A 21,857-nucleotide genomic window follows, 5' to 3' on the forward strand; every position below is an offset into this window, starting at 1 on the left:
TTCAGGCCTGGTAGGCCTCAGACAGGAGAGACTCCATCTTTCTTTCTGCCCCGGCAGCTTGGGACATTTCTAGGTGAAGGGTGATATTTTAGTTATGAGGTGTTATTCGCTCGGAGAGAACCGGTTCAGGCCGGCCCTTATCGAAGGAGTGTATTCTTCCCCTGCCGAAGACACTACATCAGGCCGGCCGGCTGGGAACGTGTCCTTGGCACGGGGAGGTACAGGAATTTGGTGGGCGGCAGGTTTCGAGCTGGAATTTTCCATGAGAGAATGCACCTCTATATTAGTGAAAGTCTGAGTTAGATATTGGCACTTGCTTCTAGTCCATAGGCGGCACCTGGCCGTTAGCAGAAAAGCTACTACTTATTTCAGGGAAGACAGATGATGAACTTGAATCTAAAGAGGAGAGAGTAGCCGATGAGGAAGAGGTTCCAGTGACTCGGAGAGGGAGAAGGGAGTAGATCCGCGACTGCGGAGGTGTGACTTCCAGGCGAAGCCGAGGCACAGACGAGAAGGGAACCTAGATGACCATTGAGCACAGGCTACATACGACTAAGGTGATGTCGACCCCTTTTTATTGAAGTGTATAACTTAACCTTTTACTTTCCTTGCAGGTTGTATATATGATGTATTCTGTGAGTGTGCATGTAGCAATTAAATAAAGTATTTAGCTTGTTGTGAGTCAGCATGTGTTGTGTATCCTTGTATAGGAGGATAGCCTATTCTTCTAGTCAGATTCAACTTGACATGAACAGATGTTAATCCTGATCAGGTAAGTGGTAACTGAATGAGGGAGAAAAGAGCCCCTCGAACTAAAGAACAGGTTGTGCTCAACTAATAGTCTTTGTGTGATCTGATACATGGTAACCCTGATTCCCCTGTCGTGTATTATGGTAATAATAGGATGAGCTCGTGCTGAGGCTGCCGTCTGGGTAGGAAGTCCTGGGTCTGTCTGAGACCGCGAGGCTGAGGCTGCCGTCTGGGTAGGAAGTCCTGGGTCTGTCTGAGACCGCGAGGCTGAGGCTGCCGTCTGGGTAGGAAGTCCTGGGTCTGTCTGAGACCGCGAGGCTGAGGCTGCCGTCTGGGTAGGAAGTCCTGGGTCTGTCTGAGACCGCGAGGCTGAGGCTGCCGTCTGGGTAGGAAGTCTTGGGTCTGTCTGAGACCGCGAGGCTGAGGCTGCCGTCTGGGTAGGAAGTCCTGGGTCTGTCTGAGACCGCGAGGCTGAGGCTGCCGTCTGGGTAGGAGGTCCTGGGTCTGCCTGAGACCGCGAGGCTGAGGCTGCCGTCTGGGTAGGAAGTCCTGGGTCTGTCTGAGACCGCGAGGCTGAGGCTGCCGTCTGGGTAGGAAGTCCTGGGTCTGTCTGAGACCGTGAGGCTGAGGCTGCCGTCTGGGTAGGAAGTCCTGGGTCTGTCTGAGACCGCGAGGCTGAGGCTGCCGTCTGGGTAGGAAGTCCTGGGTCTGTTTGAGATCGCGAGGCTGTGAGGTCTTGATATATATATATATATATAATAGGAATTCCCTGTCCCTAGGTGGTACATATATATGTGGTTATTTAGGTGTAAAAAGGCCCTAGGGAGGGGGTAACGTTCTGGTTTGGGTTAGAAAGGCTCTGTTGAGCGGGTTCCACCTGATCCGAAAACCCAAGCAGAACACCAGTCTATCCCCGCCCCTCACCAGAAATCAATGTGCCTTGCATTAAGCCTGTCTGCCGTTCCTGTGGAGGTTCCTTTGTCTGCTGACTCCAACCAGGCTCCTACTGTGTTTAACTTTGTCGCCATTGCTTATTGCACCACGGTGAGTCTGAGGGAGCACACAACCTAGGTGGGAGGGGGGTAGCTGCTGTAGGATTAGGAAGAACAGGCGGGAGGGGGGGTAGATGTTAGAGAAGGGTCCCGGCCATATCCTTTCACTTAACAGCTGTTCCTTTTCTCTTTCTATAGGCACATTCCCCGTCCTGAGAGTCCCATACCCACCCCTGGGAGTTGTACCTTTCTACAATCACCCCCTGAAGCCTGGTGGTCCTTCGCTGTCTCCTCCCTCCCCTTGGGGCAGGTGCTCGGTTCTCGAGTTGAAGTCGAGGCTGGTCATGCCCTGAGGAGAGTGGTGAGAACATTCTTCGCTCCTGAGGTTTCGTATCCTTCACTTACTATCGTATCCTGACAGTGGGGTGCATTAACTGTCACATCTAGCTGGAGACTCATCCTCACAGCCATTCACCAGTAGAGTAAAACATTTGGCATACCATGGCCAGCCAGCCCCCATCTCATCACACAAGGTGTTCTTCTCTAACAAGTACTCTCGCACAGTTTGCCAGCCAGGGTTTAAAGAACCAATGTTCAAAGAATCTGCACCTGTTATATAGATAAATCATTTTGAAAGAACAATAATGTTTATAAGTGTAGCTTTACCCAAAATTGCCAGTGGTGATATTTTAAGAAATTCCAGCAACTATTCATCATAGTTTACTAACACTGTACTCAAAGTCTTCTTGACGGTGGTAAAATCACTACTTAAATATATAATCACATAAAGTGACAAACTCATTGATATTTTGTACAGTCTCATTTGATGCTTCATCAAAAAGGAGTATATTTTGTCCTATTTATTTTGGGCCTTAAGAGTGCTGACAGTGCCTGGTATGGCCATCTTGAAACATATCACTTTGAATAATGTCTGCTACATGTTATCCATTTAACCTTGTTGTAATTATGTCACAGAGTGCACATTTCCTTTGGATGCAGGTTCTTCAGAAAAGAGGGTTGCAGACAGTCTTCCTTGCAAGAATCCTTGCCATGCCAAGTTGATGCAGCCACGGCTTCTCTTTAAATTCACTAGAAATAAATAATAATGGTGTTATTCTTTAAGAAATGCACAGCTCCACGTGACTACAAATTATTACTGATTTACAAAGAGAGACTGAGGCAAAAGAATATCACAGTTATCACTATCATGGGCACTGGTTAAGCTACAAATACAGGGGTGCACAAATCTGGAAGACCTGTCATCTTAATCTTCCACCTGAAGAAACTCCATCAACAACAACAAGACATGATTTAGCACACACCCTTTGTCATTTTATGTAATCATGTACAGGTTAATTTAAAGTAAGGCATTTAGACATTACATTGAACATATGATGCCCAGACCCCAAAAGGACTGTTTCCTTAAAATTAGATGTCTTTATTCATGATATTCTCACTATAAAAACGTCTTCATTTTATTTTAAAGTAGCATATGCGTTTCGCCAAACAGGATTTCTTTGTGGCTACCAAACACAGATAATATATACAAATATTTAAAATCATTATGCCAAATAAACATTGACATTGCATTGGCTTTACATAAAACGTCACAAAACATACATGCGTTAAATCATCATATCAAATTATTTGTGCATCATAACGTTTCAAAAAAGTAAGGCAAACTCTATCACAAGATGTTTTTTTCCATATTCACTGTGCATTAATTTAATGGTCATTGAATTTATTAAATAACTTTTACCAAGAGTATGTTGGCTAAATGGCACTTTGTGTACCTATTCTACTAGGTAGTCCTTATGTTGTTCAATATCAAATTAATTAAGGGGAAGGGTGGAAAGGTACATTTACCTAAACATAAAGCATTTTTTGTAAATTAAATAAACAGTATAAAGACTGGTTGAAAACTCAGGGGATCCAGGATAGCCCTCAATATATTTAATCCACATGATTCAACTGAATCGCACCTTTAAATAGTGTATCCTCTGTGTCAGGTAATGATAAGGTAAATCTTTTCTTGTTAGAAGGAGGAAAAAGTTTCAACTTTGGAATACTTTAAGATCTTCCTTCACTGGAGTGCCTTCAATAATGAATACTTTCATTGCCCTGTGACGTGTATAAAACCAAAATATCAAGAATCAAGATCACAGATCCATAAGAGAGCAATGATCTAAGTACTGATAAAACATTAGTCCTTATATGAACAAGTTACACCTTGATAATTGTTCTCTCTATATCAATGTGAAATAATAATAGCAGTTAACATGAAGATTGCCACAACACAAGGTTCCGGACCCTGTATGTCCTGTAGCAATAGCCTCCGAGTGCACAATTCCCACCCCATGTAGTTAGGGACCAGTTATGGTACTAAAATAAACAAAAAAAGAACATTGACAAAATATTTTTTTGGAGTGAAATGCTAAGGAATGTCTGTGCATGATAAACACTATTCCTACTTGTATAATTTCAGGTTTAACGCTTCTTGGTCCATTCGTGCCCATAAATTTAGACCTCAAGTGCACCGAAATTCTAATAACGGGGAAAAACCCCTATGCTACATGGTGTAACAATGCATCTTTATGCCGGTTACCAATAAATAGATAACCCTGTGCTACAAGATGTGGCAAAGTGCTCCAAAGCCTTTTGCTGGCCTGCACGTGATTATTAAAAAACAGTATAGTGTGATTAAATCCTTCAATCCACAAGGCTATTCAGAACATTCAAAAATACTTCAACTGAATTATATTAACCCACTAAACAGTATCTGAACAAATGTAGAAATTTGTTTAAAACACCCAGGGCCCGATTACGATGTTGTTAGGAAACTGATCCGAACGAATTGGTCTCGGGCTCGTTTCCAATCGAATCGGGTCTTGCGAGTCTGAAAGACCAATTACGATGCTTCCCAACATCGTACGGTCGGACTTGCATTGATCTCAATGGGAGCCTGTGTTTCGAACGAGAACACAGGCTCCAATTGAAAAAACGGGTGGTTGGGGAAAACCTAGCACCCTGTGGCAGGCACCACATGGTGCCAGCCACATTGTGCATGTTTGGGAAGAGGGGTCACTTGCTGTACCCCACAGGCCCCATTCGGATGCCTCTGGGCGAAGGGGGGCCCACAACGGGCCCCCAAAGACAGATTCCGACAGCTGTTTAGTTTCAGGCAGACCGAATCGGAATGGCTGTCCAAATCGGTCATCGTAATAGCGCGTCCACAAACCCTCTCCATTGAGTTGTACAAATCAGCTCTGAAAGACTAGGGCTGTCCAAATGCCTTTTGGAACGGATTCAGACTGCTAGAACAGTTTTCGGGCATCGTAATCGGTCATTGGAAAATGTGTATGATTAGTTTAGAAACCAGGGTTCCGAATCGGATTCTGCAAAACCGAATCCCATTTGGAGCCTCTCCTAACGACATCGTAATCGGGCCCCAAGTGCCTTTCATTATATATATGGATCACCTCAAATAACAACATGTTAAGACGGGATGTCAGAGTAACATCCCTGTCATCTTGGACTGGGTGGCTGACTAATTAATTCCACTCCCTAACGTAAAACTTACATTACAAGTAAAAAGGGGGTTACCCGACCCTGTTTTGTGGTAAGAACAACCTAAAATGAGGAATATAGTCATACAATTCATGTCACAAGCAATTTTTTGCCAAATCATTTGCAAGTTAGCTGAGACTAATGGTCGCTGGCAAGCTAAAGTTGTACGTTCTGTAAACAATCAGGCACCATGTTAGCACATAATCATAGGTTTAAAAAACTATCCTATGAATCAAGTGCCATGTAGCTGTAGCGCAGGGACGTATTCAGTAAAAAAGATGGGAGGCTAGAAAACTCTTTGTATTAGTAGATTAAGAACTCTTCATTATTTCAAAAGGACCCATGATATCCGCCCGCACGCCTGGTGCAGGTAAAACAGTCCTGAAAGTTCCAGACCCACTCGGGCGACCAGGGATAAACAAAGATCCAAAATAGTACTTTAATGCAGTAGGTAATAACAGTGAAGAAAGACCTAACATGTTTGTCATGAAATAAACACAATGAATAAAAATGAATATGAAACATGCTACATGCCCATAATAGTAAGAGATTCAAGGACTCCAAGATGCACCCAGCAAGGGAGCTTAAACCCTTACTGTCTTTTGTTTTAAAGGACTACAAAGTATAATAGACCAATAAAGTTACGTCTAGCGAACAAATAAAAATACTGATTACCAAAAGAATACTGGTCATTGTCTAATGGCATCTTGCCAGTGAGTGTAATAGCTCATGCGTTGCGTCCCTTATACGCAGTATCACGGTTGAGAAAAATTATCCCTTCTGTCATGGCATTTTAATAGAACGGGTAACCCACCAACCTGAGGTACACGTAGAGCAAGTTGAATCAAGAATCACGTGTGGCCACCATCTTTAAATGTCAAAAAACAATGCTTCTCGTAAGTAAAACAAAGCATAATAAATGTCTTAGAGTGATCTCGCCTTTTTACATCATAACGATTTAACATTGAGTAAAACAAGATATTAAACACCTATTAATATACTGAAATTATATCATACCTGTCATATGCTGCAACAAGAAGAACCACCGCCATCTTTAAACATATAAAGAGAGTAGTAAAGTAAACAAGTAAATCTTATGAAATAAAATGAAATGAAAAAGAAATTTATAAAGCGGCAGACATTCACTCGAAGGTGTCAAGGCACTAGCTCAACAGACAAGATAAACTGGACCATTTTAAAACCACATCAGAGATTAAAAAGCCACATCTTTAACGCCTTCCTGAAGGCCCACAGGTGTGTTTCTTCTTTTAATCTCAGAGGAAGCGAGCTCCAAAGTCTGGTCGTACCGACCAGAAAGCTCCTTCCACCCCAAGAACACTTTTTGAACCTGGGATCTACCAGGTTATGGGCATGAACTGAAAGGAGATAGTGGGCTGGGATGTATGGCTGCAAATTCTGTCCGAAAAAGGTAGGTCCTGTACTATGGATAGCTTTAAAAGCTATACAGAGAGCCTTGAACTCAACACGTCTTTTCACTGGTAACCAGTGTAACTCTTTGAGCACCGAGGAGGCAGATTTATGTTTTGGAATGTTCATATAGCTGAGGATTGGTACAATAAATACAGTAGAAGAAGTTAACTTGTTTTAAACCAAAATAGCAAGTCTAGAAATCCATTCATTAAAAACATGTATGTAGCACTATCCACAACGTCATGGTGTAAGCAATGAATGTGGTGTAATATTTATCTCCTTTGGGAAACATAACAAAAAAACATGTCCGTTCCACAAACCAAAGTGTAGCGGTATATACAAAGAGTATCACATGACATGTCCCATCTACTGATGTGCGATAAATCGTTATGAGCTGCAGATCAAGATGCAGCAGCCATCTTTCAACATTCTAAACGGAATGTAAAGTTATCGGGAGAAAGTGTACAAACGTAAAGAAGAGCCAACTACAAAGCAATAGAATGGTATCGCAAAAGGAGACAGTGATCAAAAACGGGGTGTGAAAGCACTTTCAATTGTATACAGGTATCTAGACCTGATATCTGACTGAAAGGAGTATACAAACACAAGACACACGTCTGTGGTCAGAGAACAGTTACCTGAATGTTGAAATCATTCCATTAAAAATCATTAAGGGACAGAATAACATACCAACATAAGAGGAATGAATAGGTGTGTAGATTGATCGCATCTATGTGTTAAATATAAAAATGTTTAGTCCATCAACCATCCCTGCGTAATCCATTAGTATATGTTTACTAAATTTACACAATGTTCTCTGTATCCCATTTATAAATGGGTGCATGTCTTTCACAGGAAATGAAGGAATTCATTGTTCATATTTAAACCCATTGCAACAGCCCTCAGGTGAAATATCCACCTTGCTTCTGCTTGCCTTAATGCCATTTCTCTATTTCCCCCCTTTCATTGTTGGCCACTTGTTCCACTGTATGAAACCAAACCTGATTATTGGTGGGATGGACTGACTGTATGTGCATGTCTACTGAATATCTCACTTCCAGGTGCTTAATCGCTCTAACATGTTCCTGTATCCGTGTTTTTAGACATAGACACTACTACCAATGTAGATTTTTTTCACACGCACAACCATCAATGTAAACGGTAAATGGTGTATTACAATTTATAAAAAGGCAAAGACATATTCACAAGAAGTAGTGTACTCAGATCTGCTGATTTTATTGCTCTCCTAATGACAAACTGCTCTTTAATAAATCCAAAAGTGATCAAGAATCACCCATAGTGAGTATGCAAAAGTTAAAGCAAAGGAACAACTGGACGGCTGTGCGTTCTATAAACAAACCGCCATGATGGCACACTCGTATTTTGCGTTCACCAAACCTGAAAGGATTAAAGGAATGATACATGCAAGTCCGCTATTGTGAAAACCATCGCTCTGTGAGCCAAGTGAATATGGTAGGAACACTAGTTGAGGTGAAGAACGCTGGTTGAAGTGATTCAGTGGTCCTGAGTACGTTACAAATGAGGTTAAAAGAAAATCACCCGATGTGCAAACCAAAAATTAAAACAAATAAAAAAAGAAACAACCTGCAGGCTGTGCCTTGTATTTACAAACTGTCTTATTGGTGTACTCACACATTGCTCCACACCCCCATCTACGAGTAACGAGTGAACTGAAACTCCAAATTATTCCCCGCTAACAAAAATAAAAACAGTGAGACCATAAATGGAGTCTCATCTAAAACTAATTAGTACCTCAAACAACCACATAAAGTATTAATAACAATGGTTGAATGTAAATATTTATTTAAAAATGGGCTGACGATAGTGTGAATCACTGTGGCACATCACCGGAAGGCAGAAAAAATGAGAGAGCAATGAACCCAGGTTAAGAGATTGGCAGAAATGAGAAAGGGAGCCCCGATGGACCAACCGCACTACTTTGGGAAATGCAAAGCTCCTTCCAATTTATACATAGTTTAATAGTACAATAAACAGGTTTCCAAGGTTTACAATAAAAGGATGTGATGCTCAGAGTTCTTGATGTTTTAGGGGCAGATGTACAACCGTTTTTGCGGTCGCAAACGGGAATTCGGCCCATTTGCAACTGCAAAATTGGGTCTGCCCTATGCACAAACCATATTTTGCGAGTCGGTAACCTATTACCGACTCGCAAAATATGGTTTGCGACTCGCTATTTGGAAGGGGCATGCCAAGGGCATCCCTTCCTAATAGTGAGTCTCAATGTAATGTGATTGTTTTGCGACTGCATTTGATGCTACAAAACACTAGCAGTTTACCACCTACTCCAAGTCGGTGGTAAACCACTCACAAACGGGAAGATAACTTTCTCAAAGTTGCATTTCCAGAATTGCAATTTAGAATCTGACTTCACCATAAATTAGGATTTTAAATTGTGATTCCAAAGACACCAAACATGAACATGGTAATCCTTTCCCATTAGAAAATGACACATATAAAATGTAATAAGGCAACTCTGATGTTATCCTATGGGCGCGATAAGCCTTGAAATAGTGAAAAAAATGAATGTAAGAGTTTTTCATAACCAGGAGAAGTAAAACTTAAAAGTACATGTCCCACTTTTTCAGTACATTCCACCCTGCCCTCTGGGCTGTCCAAGGCCTTCCGTATGGGTGGCTTATATGTATTAAAAAGGAAGGTTTGACCTGGCAAAATGTTTATTTTGCAAGGTCGAAATGTCAGTTGTAAACTGCACACACAGGCTCTGCAATGGAAGATCTGAGAAATGTTTAAATGGCTACTTGAGTGGGTGGCACAACCAGAGCAGCAGGCCCACTAGTAAAATTTAATTTACAGGTCCTTGGTATATATTGTACCACTTTACTAGGGACTTATAAGTAAATTAAGTATCCCAATTGAGGGTAAGCTAATATTACCATGGTTACAGGAGGGAGCACAAACTCTTCAGCACTGATTAGCAGTGGTAAAGTGTACAGAGTCTTAATGCCAGTAAAAAAGCAAACTGAATAAATGAAGGAGGAAGACAAAAAGTTTGGGAAAAGCCCACCCTAAGGCTGACAGGTTTACCACAGCCAATTGAAAGCGGTAAGCGTTACAAACAGAACGTGTGGAGGTGTGCCAAGAGATATAAATGGTGCAAGACACAGATTATGGTGCCAAAGATGAAGGCCCAATAGGCGACCCCAGCTGAATTACTTACATCAGCAGGAGATATGTTAATTCAATGCAATTAAGGGACAGGGTTTCACAACAAGTGTATACTATAGCTGATAGATATACAACTCTAACTGCCCTGACAAAATTCATGTAAGGTGAACGAAAAGTGTTGGCTGACATTTTGAAATCGCCAATGAAAATAAAGACGTACTGGACTATACACAACTTGGATTGGACTTGTATATGAATGGACTCTAACCTTGCGGTGCACTACAACTTGTGTGCTTTGGATTTTTTCTGACCTTTTGGTCGCACCTTGGGGCAGCGGTGCTTCGGTTCAGTGCATGCCATAAAATTACACTTACTGACAAATTAAGACAAGGGGGAGGTGCAACATCGGGGGTGGCCCGCTGCTCTATGGTAAACACAAAGAGATGATGGACGGAGCGCTGAAACTTTTCAGACACTCACCCCCAGTCACAGATCTGGGTTTAATCCATCATCATTCTTTAGCTCACTCCGCCACTCCAGTTCAGACATGGCCATATTCAAATCAGTCTGAGCCTGTGCCTCATGGGAACAGTCCAGCCCGAATTGCCAAGCCATGTCTTTCCTGGACCAGAAACAAGCATCCTGGGACCGGTTTCTGGCTCATCAGCCGTCATCAGCCAGGCTAGCTTGAATCCACTTTGGGGGCAGCGTGTGCTTCGGTTCAGTGCATGCAGTAAAATTACACTTACTAACAAATTAAGACAAGGGGGAGGTGCAACATCGAGGGTGGCCCACTGCTCTATGGTGATATGTGATACAGGCAACCGAAACCAACTAACACTTTGGAACCATTATTTGTAAATAGGCCTCCCGGATCTGTAGTCTTCGTTCAGAACTTCTGGCTGTATTTTTTAATAGTTAGGGTTTACTCTTCATATTAGCATTTATCCATATTCATTATGTGTTCTTTGAAAAAGTGGTGTTGCAACTTTTCTAGTTAACAATTTATTCAGGAGATAGAGCTACCCTTCCAATTGGATGTCTGGCGTTTTACCACTATAAGCAGCCATGCACACAGATATGTGCATAGCTACAACTGTTTAATGAAATTTGATCCCTTCTTTGCACGCCATATGTTGCAGCTATTGGGCGGGCAGCCATGTATGACAGCATAGTCACTCAACACACGTACAAATGTGTATTTAACTGGGGCATTTTGATACTGGCATGGAAACATGCGCCTATCAGGGTACGAAGTACTGCTTGAGTGATGTTTCACAATTATATTTCTCCTGTGTATCCTGTGTTGCAGTCATGCACAGGTTTCTTGAAGGGCACATCATTGACATACTGCTGCAGAGGAATAATGCTCTTGTATTTGGTGGTAGACTCAGAAGTTTTAGAAAATAGTATAGTTCCCCTTAAGAACCTTTTTTAAAACCAAGTTTTTTTAGAGATTTATTTTGAAAATGCAACTGCAAAATGCACATTGTGGACCTGTTTTTTAAAAACTTATTTGAAGAAAATGCCCCAAAACACTCATTTGTTTGCTGTTCTATAGGTGTTTAAGCTGTAATGTTCCAAAGGTTACCAGTAACTAATTATGGGGAGACAAAATTTAGTGCGTGCTTTCTGATCTGGCCAATATGTGGGAGCAATTAATATTCTTAAATAGAACAATTTAGCTCCTGATTAAATAAACGATAGAACAGATCTAACACAGCACTCTCATTTAACACATATTCTTGTGCAAGCTGTTCATTTTTCATAGTTGCATTTATTGATTTGTGTACTTGGGAATTGCCATAAAATGTGGGCGTTGTCCAAAATGTTTGTCAATAAAATTGTGTGTCCAGAATTGTTTCACTCACGGGCTCTGATTCGGTCACCTTGATTACTTGTTGAATTAGTAATTCTATATCTGATTCACCTGGTAATCTGCCATTCCACCCCTCAGTTTCCCCAAGAGTTTGTGGGTGTTTTTTTATTAGATGAAAGGTCCAGGGGAACTGAATAGGGGCATTTGTGGAACCCATCATTTCCCCTTAGATCCAGTGGCAGGGTTACTGGACCCACTGTCAATTCCAGAGGCCGAATCAAACAATGTGACTTTCTGACATGCCCTCACATAAAGTGTCATTAAGATTTCTTTATTTTTAAAGACACAATTTATTGATTTTAAATTTTGTCGAGCCTTGTTCAAGCATTGGTACAGTTGGTACAGAGATAAGTTAGAAAAAGCATTTTGAGATTCAGTGATTGAATACCAACAAGTTACAGCCGATAGGTGATTGTTATCTTTACATAAGTTGACAATTTTATCAGACTGTGTGTTTCCTCCATTGGTGCTGGCTTAATATATCTAGAGATAAGGTCAAAGGGACAACAGAACGTTCCCATCCCTCCCTCCCCCACCCTCTGATCTGGCTCACCCCTGGTTTGGATGATGCTGATGTGTGGTTCTGTCTCAGTTGCCTTAATGCGACATATACCTGGAAGCAGAGGTCAGCCTGGGACCAGGGTTCAATTCCCGGCTCGGCTGGGTCTTGAGTCCATAAATTGTCCATGGACTCGATAATTCTCGCTCCAGTGCATACTCGATTCATGGGTTCACACTCTGCGACTCTGGGCAATAGCTTGCTTAATCTCCACAATGGCCCCTCGCGGTGGGATGCCTGGCTTTCACCTTGTGGATGCCCTGCTGGGTTATCTCACAGGGGAATACCAGGAAGGGTTCCCTAAGCAAGCGCTTAGAGACCGGTTGGTGATTTGCGCTATATAAAATATCTGTACATTTACATTTACATATAGGGGCCCGTAATTGGCAGGGTATGGCATTGTGCGTCGGTCTTAATGCTAGATGGGAATGCTCCATTTAGTGTTATGCGGAGATACCTCTCTTATGTGCGTGTGTTGTAAGGGATGGAGAGGTTCAATGGCTTTAAATGCTTCCAACTAGAGGTCCCAGTCCATGGAGATCGGTGTTTTTCACAGTCGCCGATACTCCTCTCGTCTAATGACTGCGCTTTCTGCTCCAGCCCAGCGAACCACCTCCCCATGCCAGGTGTAAACTGTTGGGGGGCGGGCCGATTTCCATCGCATTGTATGTAATAGAGCGTTTTGCTATGAGTAAGGCTAGGTCAGTGAAGTGAAGCTGCACTTTCTGCCACTTAGGATGGCGATGCAGCTTTTGGCTCTGTCCCCTGTGGTGAGTCCTGAAATGTTTCCTATGATTTGTGTGACTCCGACCAGAACCCTCTAAGGCATGGGCAGGACCATAGCATGTGCAAGATGTCTCCCTCTTCTGCCTGGCATCTGGGGCAGTGGAACTGTGTATTTGGATTAATGCTCTGTAAGCGGTGCGGGGTGAGGTAGGCCCTGTGGAGGATCATATACTGTAATAATTTACATTTGGCGTTGCGTGACACCTTTTTGGGATATTCTAAGAGGGTGGCCCATTCCTTATCTGCCAGCTCCTTCTACAGGTCTCTAGCCCATTTGTCACGTAGTCCAGTGAGGGAGGTTCCTGTGTGTGCCCCGGGTTCCCTTGTATAACCATTTTATTAGGTGGCGCCCTTCACCCATTAAGTACACCACGTGTATGAGCTTGTGTGTTGGGGTTCTTCCTTGTCTGGTGCCCAGTGTTTCCTCATGTATTGGGTCATGGCGGCAAGTAACATAAAGAGAGTGCGCGAAACTCCATGTTCCCGAGCAAAGTTCTCATGGTCCATCAGGACGCCATTAGCGAACAGCGTCCCTACTGTGGTCACCCCCTCTCCAGACCAGATGAGTATGCTCCGTTTAGTAATTAAGCCAGTGGGTGTGGAGATTCCTAATAGGGGAGTGTTATTGGCGTATGGGAGGCGCTGGTGCATGTATTGCAATGCCTTTTTCCAATATGAGAGTGCTATAAGTAAAAGCAATGGGGCTCTTGTGGGGATCGTGCTCCAGGGTAGTAGTAGGGTATGCAGGGTACCTCAGTTAATGGCTTGCACAGTGTAACCCAATTTGTTTAGGTTGCGCCCCGGAAGCCAGTACGATAGCAATTGAAATTGGCTTGCAAAACAGTAGGCGTGGAAATCCGGCACACTGAGCCCCCCTCTGTCCGGCTCCAGATGTAGTTTGGTTAGTCCCACCCTTTGGCCGCCATTACCCCAAATGAGGTCCGATAGAAGTGTGTCTGGTGTTTTAAAAAGAGAGGCAGGAATCAATACTGGCAGGTTTGTAAAGAAGTACCGCAGGCATGGGAGTACGACCATCTTAGAGATGGCTATACAGCCCATAGCAGAGAGCGGTAGCAAGGTCCAGAAGGCAGTCTGGGAGTGTAATGCCCTCACTGCTCTGATCAGGTTGCCCTCCAGTATCCTGCGGGCCCTATAAATTTGAATGGCTAAGTATTTGAATGTGTTTTTGGCCACTGAAAGAGAGAGCTGGCCAAACTTGATAGTTTCCGGATGCTCTCCAGGGTGAAAGAAGAATGCCTGAGATTTTGTCTCATTTATGGTGAGACCCGAGATATGTTCAAATTGCTGAAAAATGTTTGACATCGGCTCTATGTCCCTAGTCAGACCATGGGTATATGCTATGATGTCATCTGCATATGCTGACAACACTTGCGTAGTGTTTCCCACTCGGATTCGTATCGGCTCTGCTTCCCTCTGCAATTTGATAGCAAGAGGTTCAAGCGCCAGCACATAGAGCAGTGGTGGCTGGGAGACAGACCTGGTGTGTGCCCCTGCCCACTGGATAAATGTGGACTTTGGTGCGGACACGCGCCGTGGGGGCCGTATACAGGAGTTTAACCGATTTCAGGTATCCGGGTGGAATGCCAAACTTTTCCATGGCCTTTACCATTTATTCCAATTTGAGGGTATCGAAGACCTGTCGCAGGCCCAGGGAGATGCACCTGGCGTTCGGGCGTGCTTGTGGAGTGGCCTCAATGATATGGTACATCTAATGTTCAGGGATGTACTGTTGGCTGGGACAAAGTCGCATTGGTCCGTGTGGATTAATTTTGGTAGGTAGTGGAGTAACCGGCGGGCCAATATCTTGCTTAGTATCTTGTATTCTGTGGCGAGGAGCGACAGTGGACGGTACCCCGAGATATCCGTGGGTGCTCTGCCCGGTTTAGGGAGAAACACAACCAGGGCCTGCATGATAAAGAGAGGGTTGTTTCCCGTATCGAGGGTTTTGTGATATCACCGTTCAAGGTGGGGGATCAGTTTGTCTGTGAATGTGTCAAAAAACTCCATTGGTAGGCCATCAAGGCCTGGGGCCTTATTGCGGGGTAATTTCGGGGTGGCCTCTTTAATTTCAGATCTGGTGATAGGAATTGACAAGTCATCCTGGGCCGCACGTGTGAGTTGGGGGTAGATTAGGTCGCCCAGGAAGACAACCGTGGGTTCGCTCGTTATTCCTAGCGGGCCTCGGTATAGTGTCTCATAGTATACACAGAATGCATCATTTTTTTCCTGCTGTGAGTTCACTGTATTTCCTCCAGGCGTAGCTATTTTGTGTATTGGGGGGGTGGGGTGCATCTTGTGGTAACCTGACCTGTCTGCCTCCGCATGTTTTATCTGGGTGTAGGATCTGTAGTCCATTACCCAGAGTCGCTATGTGTCATTAAGGTTAGAGTCATTTTATAGAGGCAAATATTCCTAGATATTTTCATAATTTTAAGATGTTCATTGCCAATGAACAAATGCAGTAAGTAAGTAAAATTATTTCTTGTTTGATTAATAAAAATCCTTACAATTAAAACAGTGATGCCATGTGTAGAACTCAGTTCATTAATTAACAAATGCATTCGGCAATATTTTATCAGTCACGGGCATGCGTTAAAATGTGGGCAGCTCCAAAAGCACGAAGAACTGATTTTAGCTTCGCCATTCCACCTAAAATAATTCCATAAAATTGTGTAAATAGTTCATCTTAGTAATTCAGATACATTTTGTCTGCCTTGATTTATCTGTAAAAAAACACTAGCAAATTAAAGAGACTTATGCGCCCCCAAAGTATATTAGGATTGGATTATATTTTTATGCTATGAAGAAAGATCCAGCTGCCATTAATACCGTACCTTGGACCCATTTAAATCCTAAACACCACGTTTGTTTCTGTTTTGTAAATTGAGTATTGCACATAATATGTATATTTGCATGTATGGGGAGGTGAGGCTCACTTCTTGAAAATATGATGGTAATGGGGCTTTATCAGTGCAAATAAAATGGGAAGGGCCAATTTAGAGAGAAAATTGTAACTTTTTAGGTGTCCTCAGCTGCATTCTCAATCAATCAATCAGGGGTTTGTAGTGCGCGCTACTCACCCGTGAAGGTCTCAAGGTGCTGGGGGTGGGGGGGAAGCAGCTCCGGATCAGTCGAAGAGCCAGGTCTGTAGGTCCTTCCTGAACGCGTGCAGGGTTGGGGAGCAATCGATGTTCACAGGGAGCTTGTTCTAGGTCTTGGCTGCGATGTAGGAGAAAGCTCTCCCACCGGTTCTGTTTCTGCGGATGCGGGGGACCTCTGCCAGGGCGAGGTCGCCAGAGGGGAGGTTCCTCATGGGTACGTGGAAGGATACTCTCTTGTTGAGGTATTTGGGTCCGATGTTGTTGAGGGATTTGTAGGCATGGGTGAGGAGTTTGAAGGGGACCCTCTTCTCGACGGGGGGGCCAGTGGAGGCCTCATATGTGTTGGGTCATGTGCTTGTGACGCGGTGTCCCGAGGACGAGTCTGGCTGCGGCGTTCTGGATTGTTTGGAGTTTGTGTGGCAGAGTTCTGTTGATTCCGGCACAGATAGCGTTGCCGTAGTCCAGCCTGCTGGTTATGAGTGCGTGAGTGACGGTCCTTCTGCAGGTGGGGGGATCCATTTGAAGGTCTTACAAAGGATGCAAAGGCAGTTGAAGCTAGTGGAAGCGACGGCGTTGATCTGGCGGTTCATGGAGAGGGAGGAGTCCAGGATGATACCGAGGTTCCGGGCGTGGTCTGTAGGGGTAGGTGGGCTCCCGAGGGCGGTGGGCCACCAGGTGTTGTCCCAGGCAGAGGTGCAGGGTCTGAGGATGAGGACCACGGTCTTCTCCGAGTTGAGCTTCAAGCAGCTGTCTTTCATCCAGGCTGCCACGTTCTTCATTCCTTCCTGGAAGCAGAGTCTGGTGTCTTCGGGATTCTTCGTGAGTGAAAGTATGAGCTGGGTGTCGTCGGCGTAGGATACGATGCTGAGCCCATGCTGTCTGGCGATGGCGGGGAGGGCCATGTGGATGTTGAAGAGCGTGGAGCTGAGTGATGATCCCTGGGGTACCGCAGTTGATTTTCTTTGGTTCGGAGAGGAAGGGTAGGAGTCAAATACTCTGGGTTCTGCCAGAGAGGAAGGATTGGATCCAGTCGAGGGCGGCTCCTTGTATCCCTGCATTGTGAAGTCTGGCTGTGAGCGTGCGATGTGAGACGGTGTCGAATGCTGCGGAGAGATCTAGAAGGATGAGGGCCGCAATGTGTCCCTGGTCAAGTAGCATGCAGATGTCGTCTGTGGCAGCCAGGAGGGCGGTCTAGTTGCGGAATCCAGACTGGGAGGCGTCTAGGATGGAGTTCTCTTCGATGAAGGTGGTCAGCTGGGCGTTTACGAGTCTCACGGTGACTTTGGCCGCGAAGGGGAGGAGAGAGATAGGCAGGTAGATTTTCAGGTCGGTGGGGTCGGCCGTTGGTTTCTTGAGGAGGTGTTTCACCTCCGCCCGTTTCTAGTCATCTCGGCAGATGCCGGATCTGAGGGAGGAGTTGATGGTCCGTCCTAGTTTGGGTGCGAAGACGACGGCGGCCCTGTGGAAGATGTGCGGTGGGCAGGGGTCCTTTGGGGCTCCTGAGTGTGTTTTCTTCATGGTCGCAGTGATGAGTTCGACGGTGGCTTGATCCCAGGATGTGATGGTCGGCTTATCCGCAGCAGTGGGTAGGGTGGTGGTGTCTGGCGCTGGTTTGCTGAAGTTGTCGTAGAGGACCTTGATCTTCTGATGGAAGAAGGAGCTGAGCTTGTTGCAGAGTTCCTGGGAGTGTGTGACGTCCGTGGCTTCGCAGTGGGGTTTCGCAAACTGCTGTATGACGTTGAACAGTTCCTTGGCGTTGGTCGCGTTGGTCTGGACTTTGTCTCTTATGAAGGTCCGTATGGTGTCAGAAATCTGCTGAGCAGACAACATTGTAAGCAGATTCTATCAAGTTAAGCTCTCATCAATTGCACTGTAATGTGCCTGGGACATTTATAAAACAGTCACAAATGTAATAGGTTTGCACGACCATGGCTCCAAACCCCTTCTGTCCCGGTTTTCGGTGGTGGGAGCTAGCTAAGTTTTTTTAAACAAGCAAATATATATTGCAGAAGTTCATTGACACTTGTCTCTCTCTTTGCTGAGTGTTTATGCTTCCTCCCACACACTGAGAGGGGCTTGTGAATGAGCAGCTCATGAGAAAGAGCAGACTTGGTGTCCTACTTGTCAACTAAAAGTAAGAGCTCACCACCTGAAAAGGGGGCGTGTCTTGGAGGGGGCGGGCCTGGTGCTGAGAAGTACTTAAGAGGCACTTTTGAATCCCACCCTGCCCCCAAGCCCACTCCTCCACCCCTCAAACAAAAAGCTTGCCAGGCTTGCTGCGGCTGGCTGGTACCAATGTGTTTTCACACTCCTTAATGGACGTCGGCAGTTCAAAGCCTTGGAAAACGTTTTTTCTGCATCATGTGAATTGGCAGGTATGCAGTTCGGGGTGTGTGGCCTGCTGCAGGTATGCTGGTGGCCGTCAGCCACACAGCCAGCGCAGAGAGCACACTAAATGCCCACACATGCTCAGAGGGAGCACTTTTTCTCTCTGTGTGGAAGGAGATGGAGGCAGTGTGTGCTCCGTGTGAGAGGTACGCAAATGCAGTAGATGGCCATGGGACAACAGTGGGCCTGCTGCTCCAAGGACCGAGTAAAGGTCCAAGAGGGTGTCATCTGCTGGACAGGCCAGAGGAGATTAAACATGTTGCCAACCCCACCACTCACCCTCAAGGAGGGGGAGAAATGCAGGAGCCCCACCACAAATAATGGGAGCACAAATAGGCCAGTAGAAAGGCCTTAAAAAATGAATGAACAAGGCGAGGTCTGGTAGAGAACAGCCATGCGCCTCGTCACTAAACAATAGAAGCACGAAAGGACGTATGGACAGGGCCAGTGGTGCTTGCTCAAAGGATGCCCAATCTATTTGTACAGATGGAGAAGAGAGCATAGCCACGCTGGGTAAGGCAGGACAACAGGGGTTTGAGCATCGGGCACACCGAAAACCAAAAATGGGGTGAGGAGGCAGGACACCAGTTTGGGCTACCTCACTCAATGGGAGACAAGGAGCTAAGCATGGGCATCTCTGCTACAGTGTGCACCACCTTCAGTGAATGGATAACGGTACAATGGAGCAGAATGTCTGGCAAATGCAGTTAACCTTGATGATGATCTTCAAATAATATAAGCGGTTGAAACGCTATTAACCTTTATACAGTTAGATTACAGAACCATGCCCTCTCCTGTAAATAGTGTCGAATCAGCCAATTCACTGTATACACACATTTCACTTTGTTAATATTTGTTGCACTATATCATCATTTCTCAAGAACTGACTGAATTCTACTTTTGAATAAATGCATTTAGTTTGAATGGAACTATACGATTGAGCTTATCATTGTTGGCGAAAATGTTGGTTTGGTTGGATTATTGCACTAAATAATTCCTACATTTTTTAGAAATAAGGCCACAGTCAACCTCTGAGTTCGGTATTCAGATTCATCGTGAACTCAGAAGTATTAGGGGCCAAATAAGCCAAAATGTGGTTGGCTCACGTGTGCCAATTATTGGTTTGTACCATCCTTGTGAACCAATAGTTTACCCATGCATTTCTTACCCTCTTGATATTGCAGACCAATGTTGTTGTATACCAACCAGCATTGTGTTTGAAAACTAATATAATGTGCAACATACACAAATACACAAAAACCAACCTCAATAGCGTCTATTTAAAGGAAAGGTTCAGACAAATTCTTGGTAGGAATCCATTCGCTAAATAAAACGAAAACATCCAGAGGTAATATGAAGACAAAAATACAAAGGTGCACTTCAAATATATTTCATACACTCACCAGTATAGTTGCTACTTGAACCACTATTGCTGCTATAAACCAATATGTGTCACATATGAGGCAACTCAATTGTGGCCTGTTTGATCCCTCCTCAAAAATATATCTAAACAAATGCTGGCCTAAAAACAAATCTAACAAATAAATTCATAAACACAAATAATTCTCTAATGGTTAATATTGTACCTGGCAAGCGCCAAACAGTAGATTGCGTTCTCTCGTGAGGTTCTGCCACTGTGCTCCAAGAAGGACTCCAGGGAGGTGTTGATGAGTAGTGCAGCCCGAGGCTCGGTGTAGTAAAATGGTGGGTGCAGACTGCTTGCAATTGGAGGAAGAGGAACCCGACCTGTCCACATATTACGTTCACCCTCAGACATCGCCCCTATCCTGACCTCCTTCTTTTGCAGAGATGATGTTTTTTTCTTGGGATGCCTCACTGATGGCAGCTTAAGGCTCTGCCAGCTCTTCTTCCTTGTTAGATATGTCTGGCCCACACACTCTTTGCCTTGGAAGATCCCATCATCCATACTAGCCCAATTGCTGGATATTCTCTTTTTCTTTGCTGTGAAAAATCGCTGGGAGGTCATTTTTGGCTCTGTGAAACCATCCACAACAACCAAGTCTCCAACACGTGTTCGGAAACCAGAAGCCTGGTGTGGATATTTCCTGGCCAAGATGCACTTCTGAGCCCTGTCCAGCCATTTCTTTAGTTTAACATAGATTTTCATGGGAATTGATAGCTTTGGAAAAGAAACCACTGACCAAATCTTCATGATCAAATACCGCACACAGTCTTTGTGCCTCTGTTCAATGCATATTTTCAGTGGCGATTTACCCTGGGCGTCTTCGCGTTCCAGACATGCCACGTTGTAGGTGACAAAGGCTTTCAGAATTAAGAGTTGGCCAGCTTCTGCTGCTGCGTGAACAGGACATTTGCTTAGGGCTGGATGGTCAGTTTCAGAACACCATTCGCGATAAGGGTGACCACCAACAGATTCATCTGCCCTCGCTCCCTGCTGCAGCATGCACTCAGCAAGGTCCAGGTGGCCAAAAAAGGCGGCTATATAAAGGGCCACTCTTTGTTGATACCTACAATAAACACACAATAAATTATAGCCCTCTAGAATTGGAATTATATGAAAGAAAGCACCACATCTATAGAGAATTTCACCTCCATGAAGTGCCAAGTGTTATTATTTGTATTATCATTTGACTGATTTTACTGTGACATATAACACACTTTGGACAACAATGAAGATAAATGGCTTCAGTCAAAAAGGGATGTGAAGGATACAATGCATAATTTACTATGTTTTTGACACTCATGCACAATCCCTTATGACTAACGCGTAACACTCTTAACCCTACCGGTGCATATTGTCCGCAAAACATACAGTATGCAGGATTATGATTAGGAACATTGATGACATTGCTCCCTAGTAAGTGGTTTTCAATAAGATTCCTTTACGCTTAGAAGAGGAACTTGTCTGGACTATGCCCTTTAACTGATCCTCTTTATTTTAATTTTGGAGCCACTCCTGGAAACAAATTAGACAAAATGAATGCATTCAAAGGACGAAAGTTGATGATTACGTGGTAAAATTCCCAGCAGTTACCAAAGACATTACCTTGCTTTTGTCGAATGCCCAAAAATCGATACAGGATACGCCAAAAGAGAATGGCGTTGCAAAAAGTCACTGGGAACGCACCTTATTAAAAAAAAATATGTCTCATAGCTTCTCATGTTTCAAGCAAGATATTGCCAGTAATTATTTAGGTAAGAACCCCACTTTGATCAAGTATCTGGGTACACTG

The 21,857-nt window shown here is 44.2% G+C and overlaps 1 protein-coding gene across 1 annotated transcript in view; it reads right to left on the minus strand.

Moving 5' to 3' along the window:
• Positions 1 to 1,954: 1,954 nt before the first annotated feature.
• Positions 1,955 to 21,857, minus strand: part of ANKUB1 (ankyrin repeat and ubiquitin domain containing 1) — a 97,207-nt gene continuing 77,304 nt past the window's right edge. Inside the window, exons 5-6 of the mRNA XM_085635092.1 lie at positions 20,229 to 21,131; positions 1,955 to 2,831 (exon numbers count right to left, since the gene is read on the minus strand). Coding sequence (XP_085491218.1) covers positions 2,747 to 2,831; positions 20,229 to 21,131 — 988 coding nt within the window. The 3' untranslated portion in view covers positions 1,955 to 2,746. The remainder of the gene's footprint in view (positions 2,832 to 20,228; positions 21,132 to 21,857) is intronic.

The sequence above is a fragment of the Triturus cristatus genome, chromosome 11 (genome assembly GCF_964204655.1).
Source record: "Triturus cristatus chromosome 11, aTriCri1.1, whole genome shotgun sequence".
In the NCBI taxonomy this organism is placed as follows: Eukaryota; Metazoa; Chordata; class Amphibia; order Caudata; family Salamandridae; genus Triturus; species Triturus cristatus.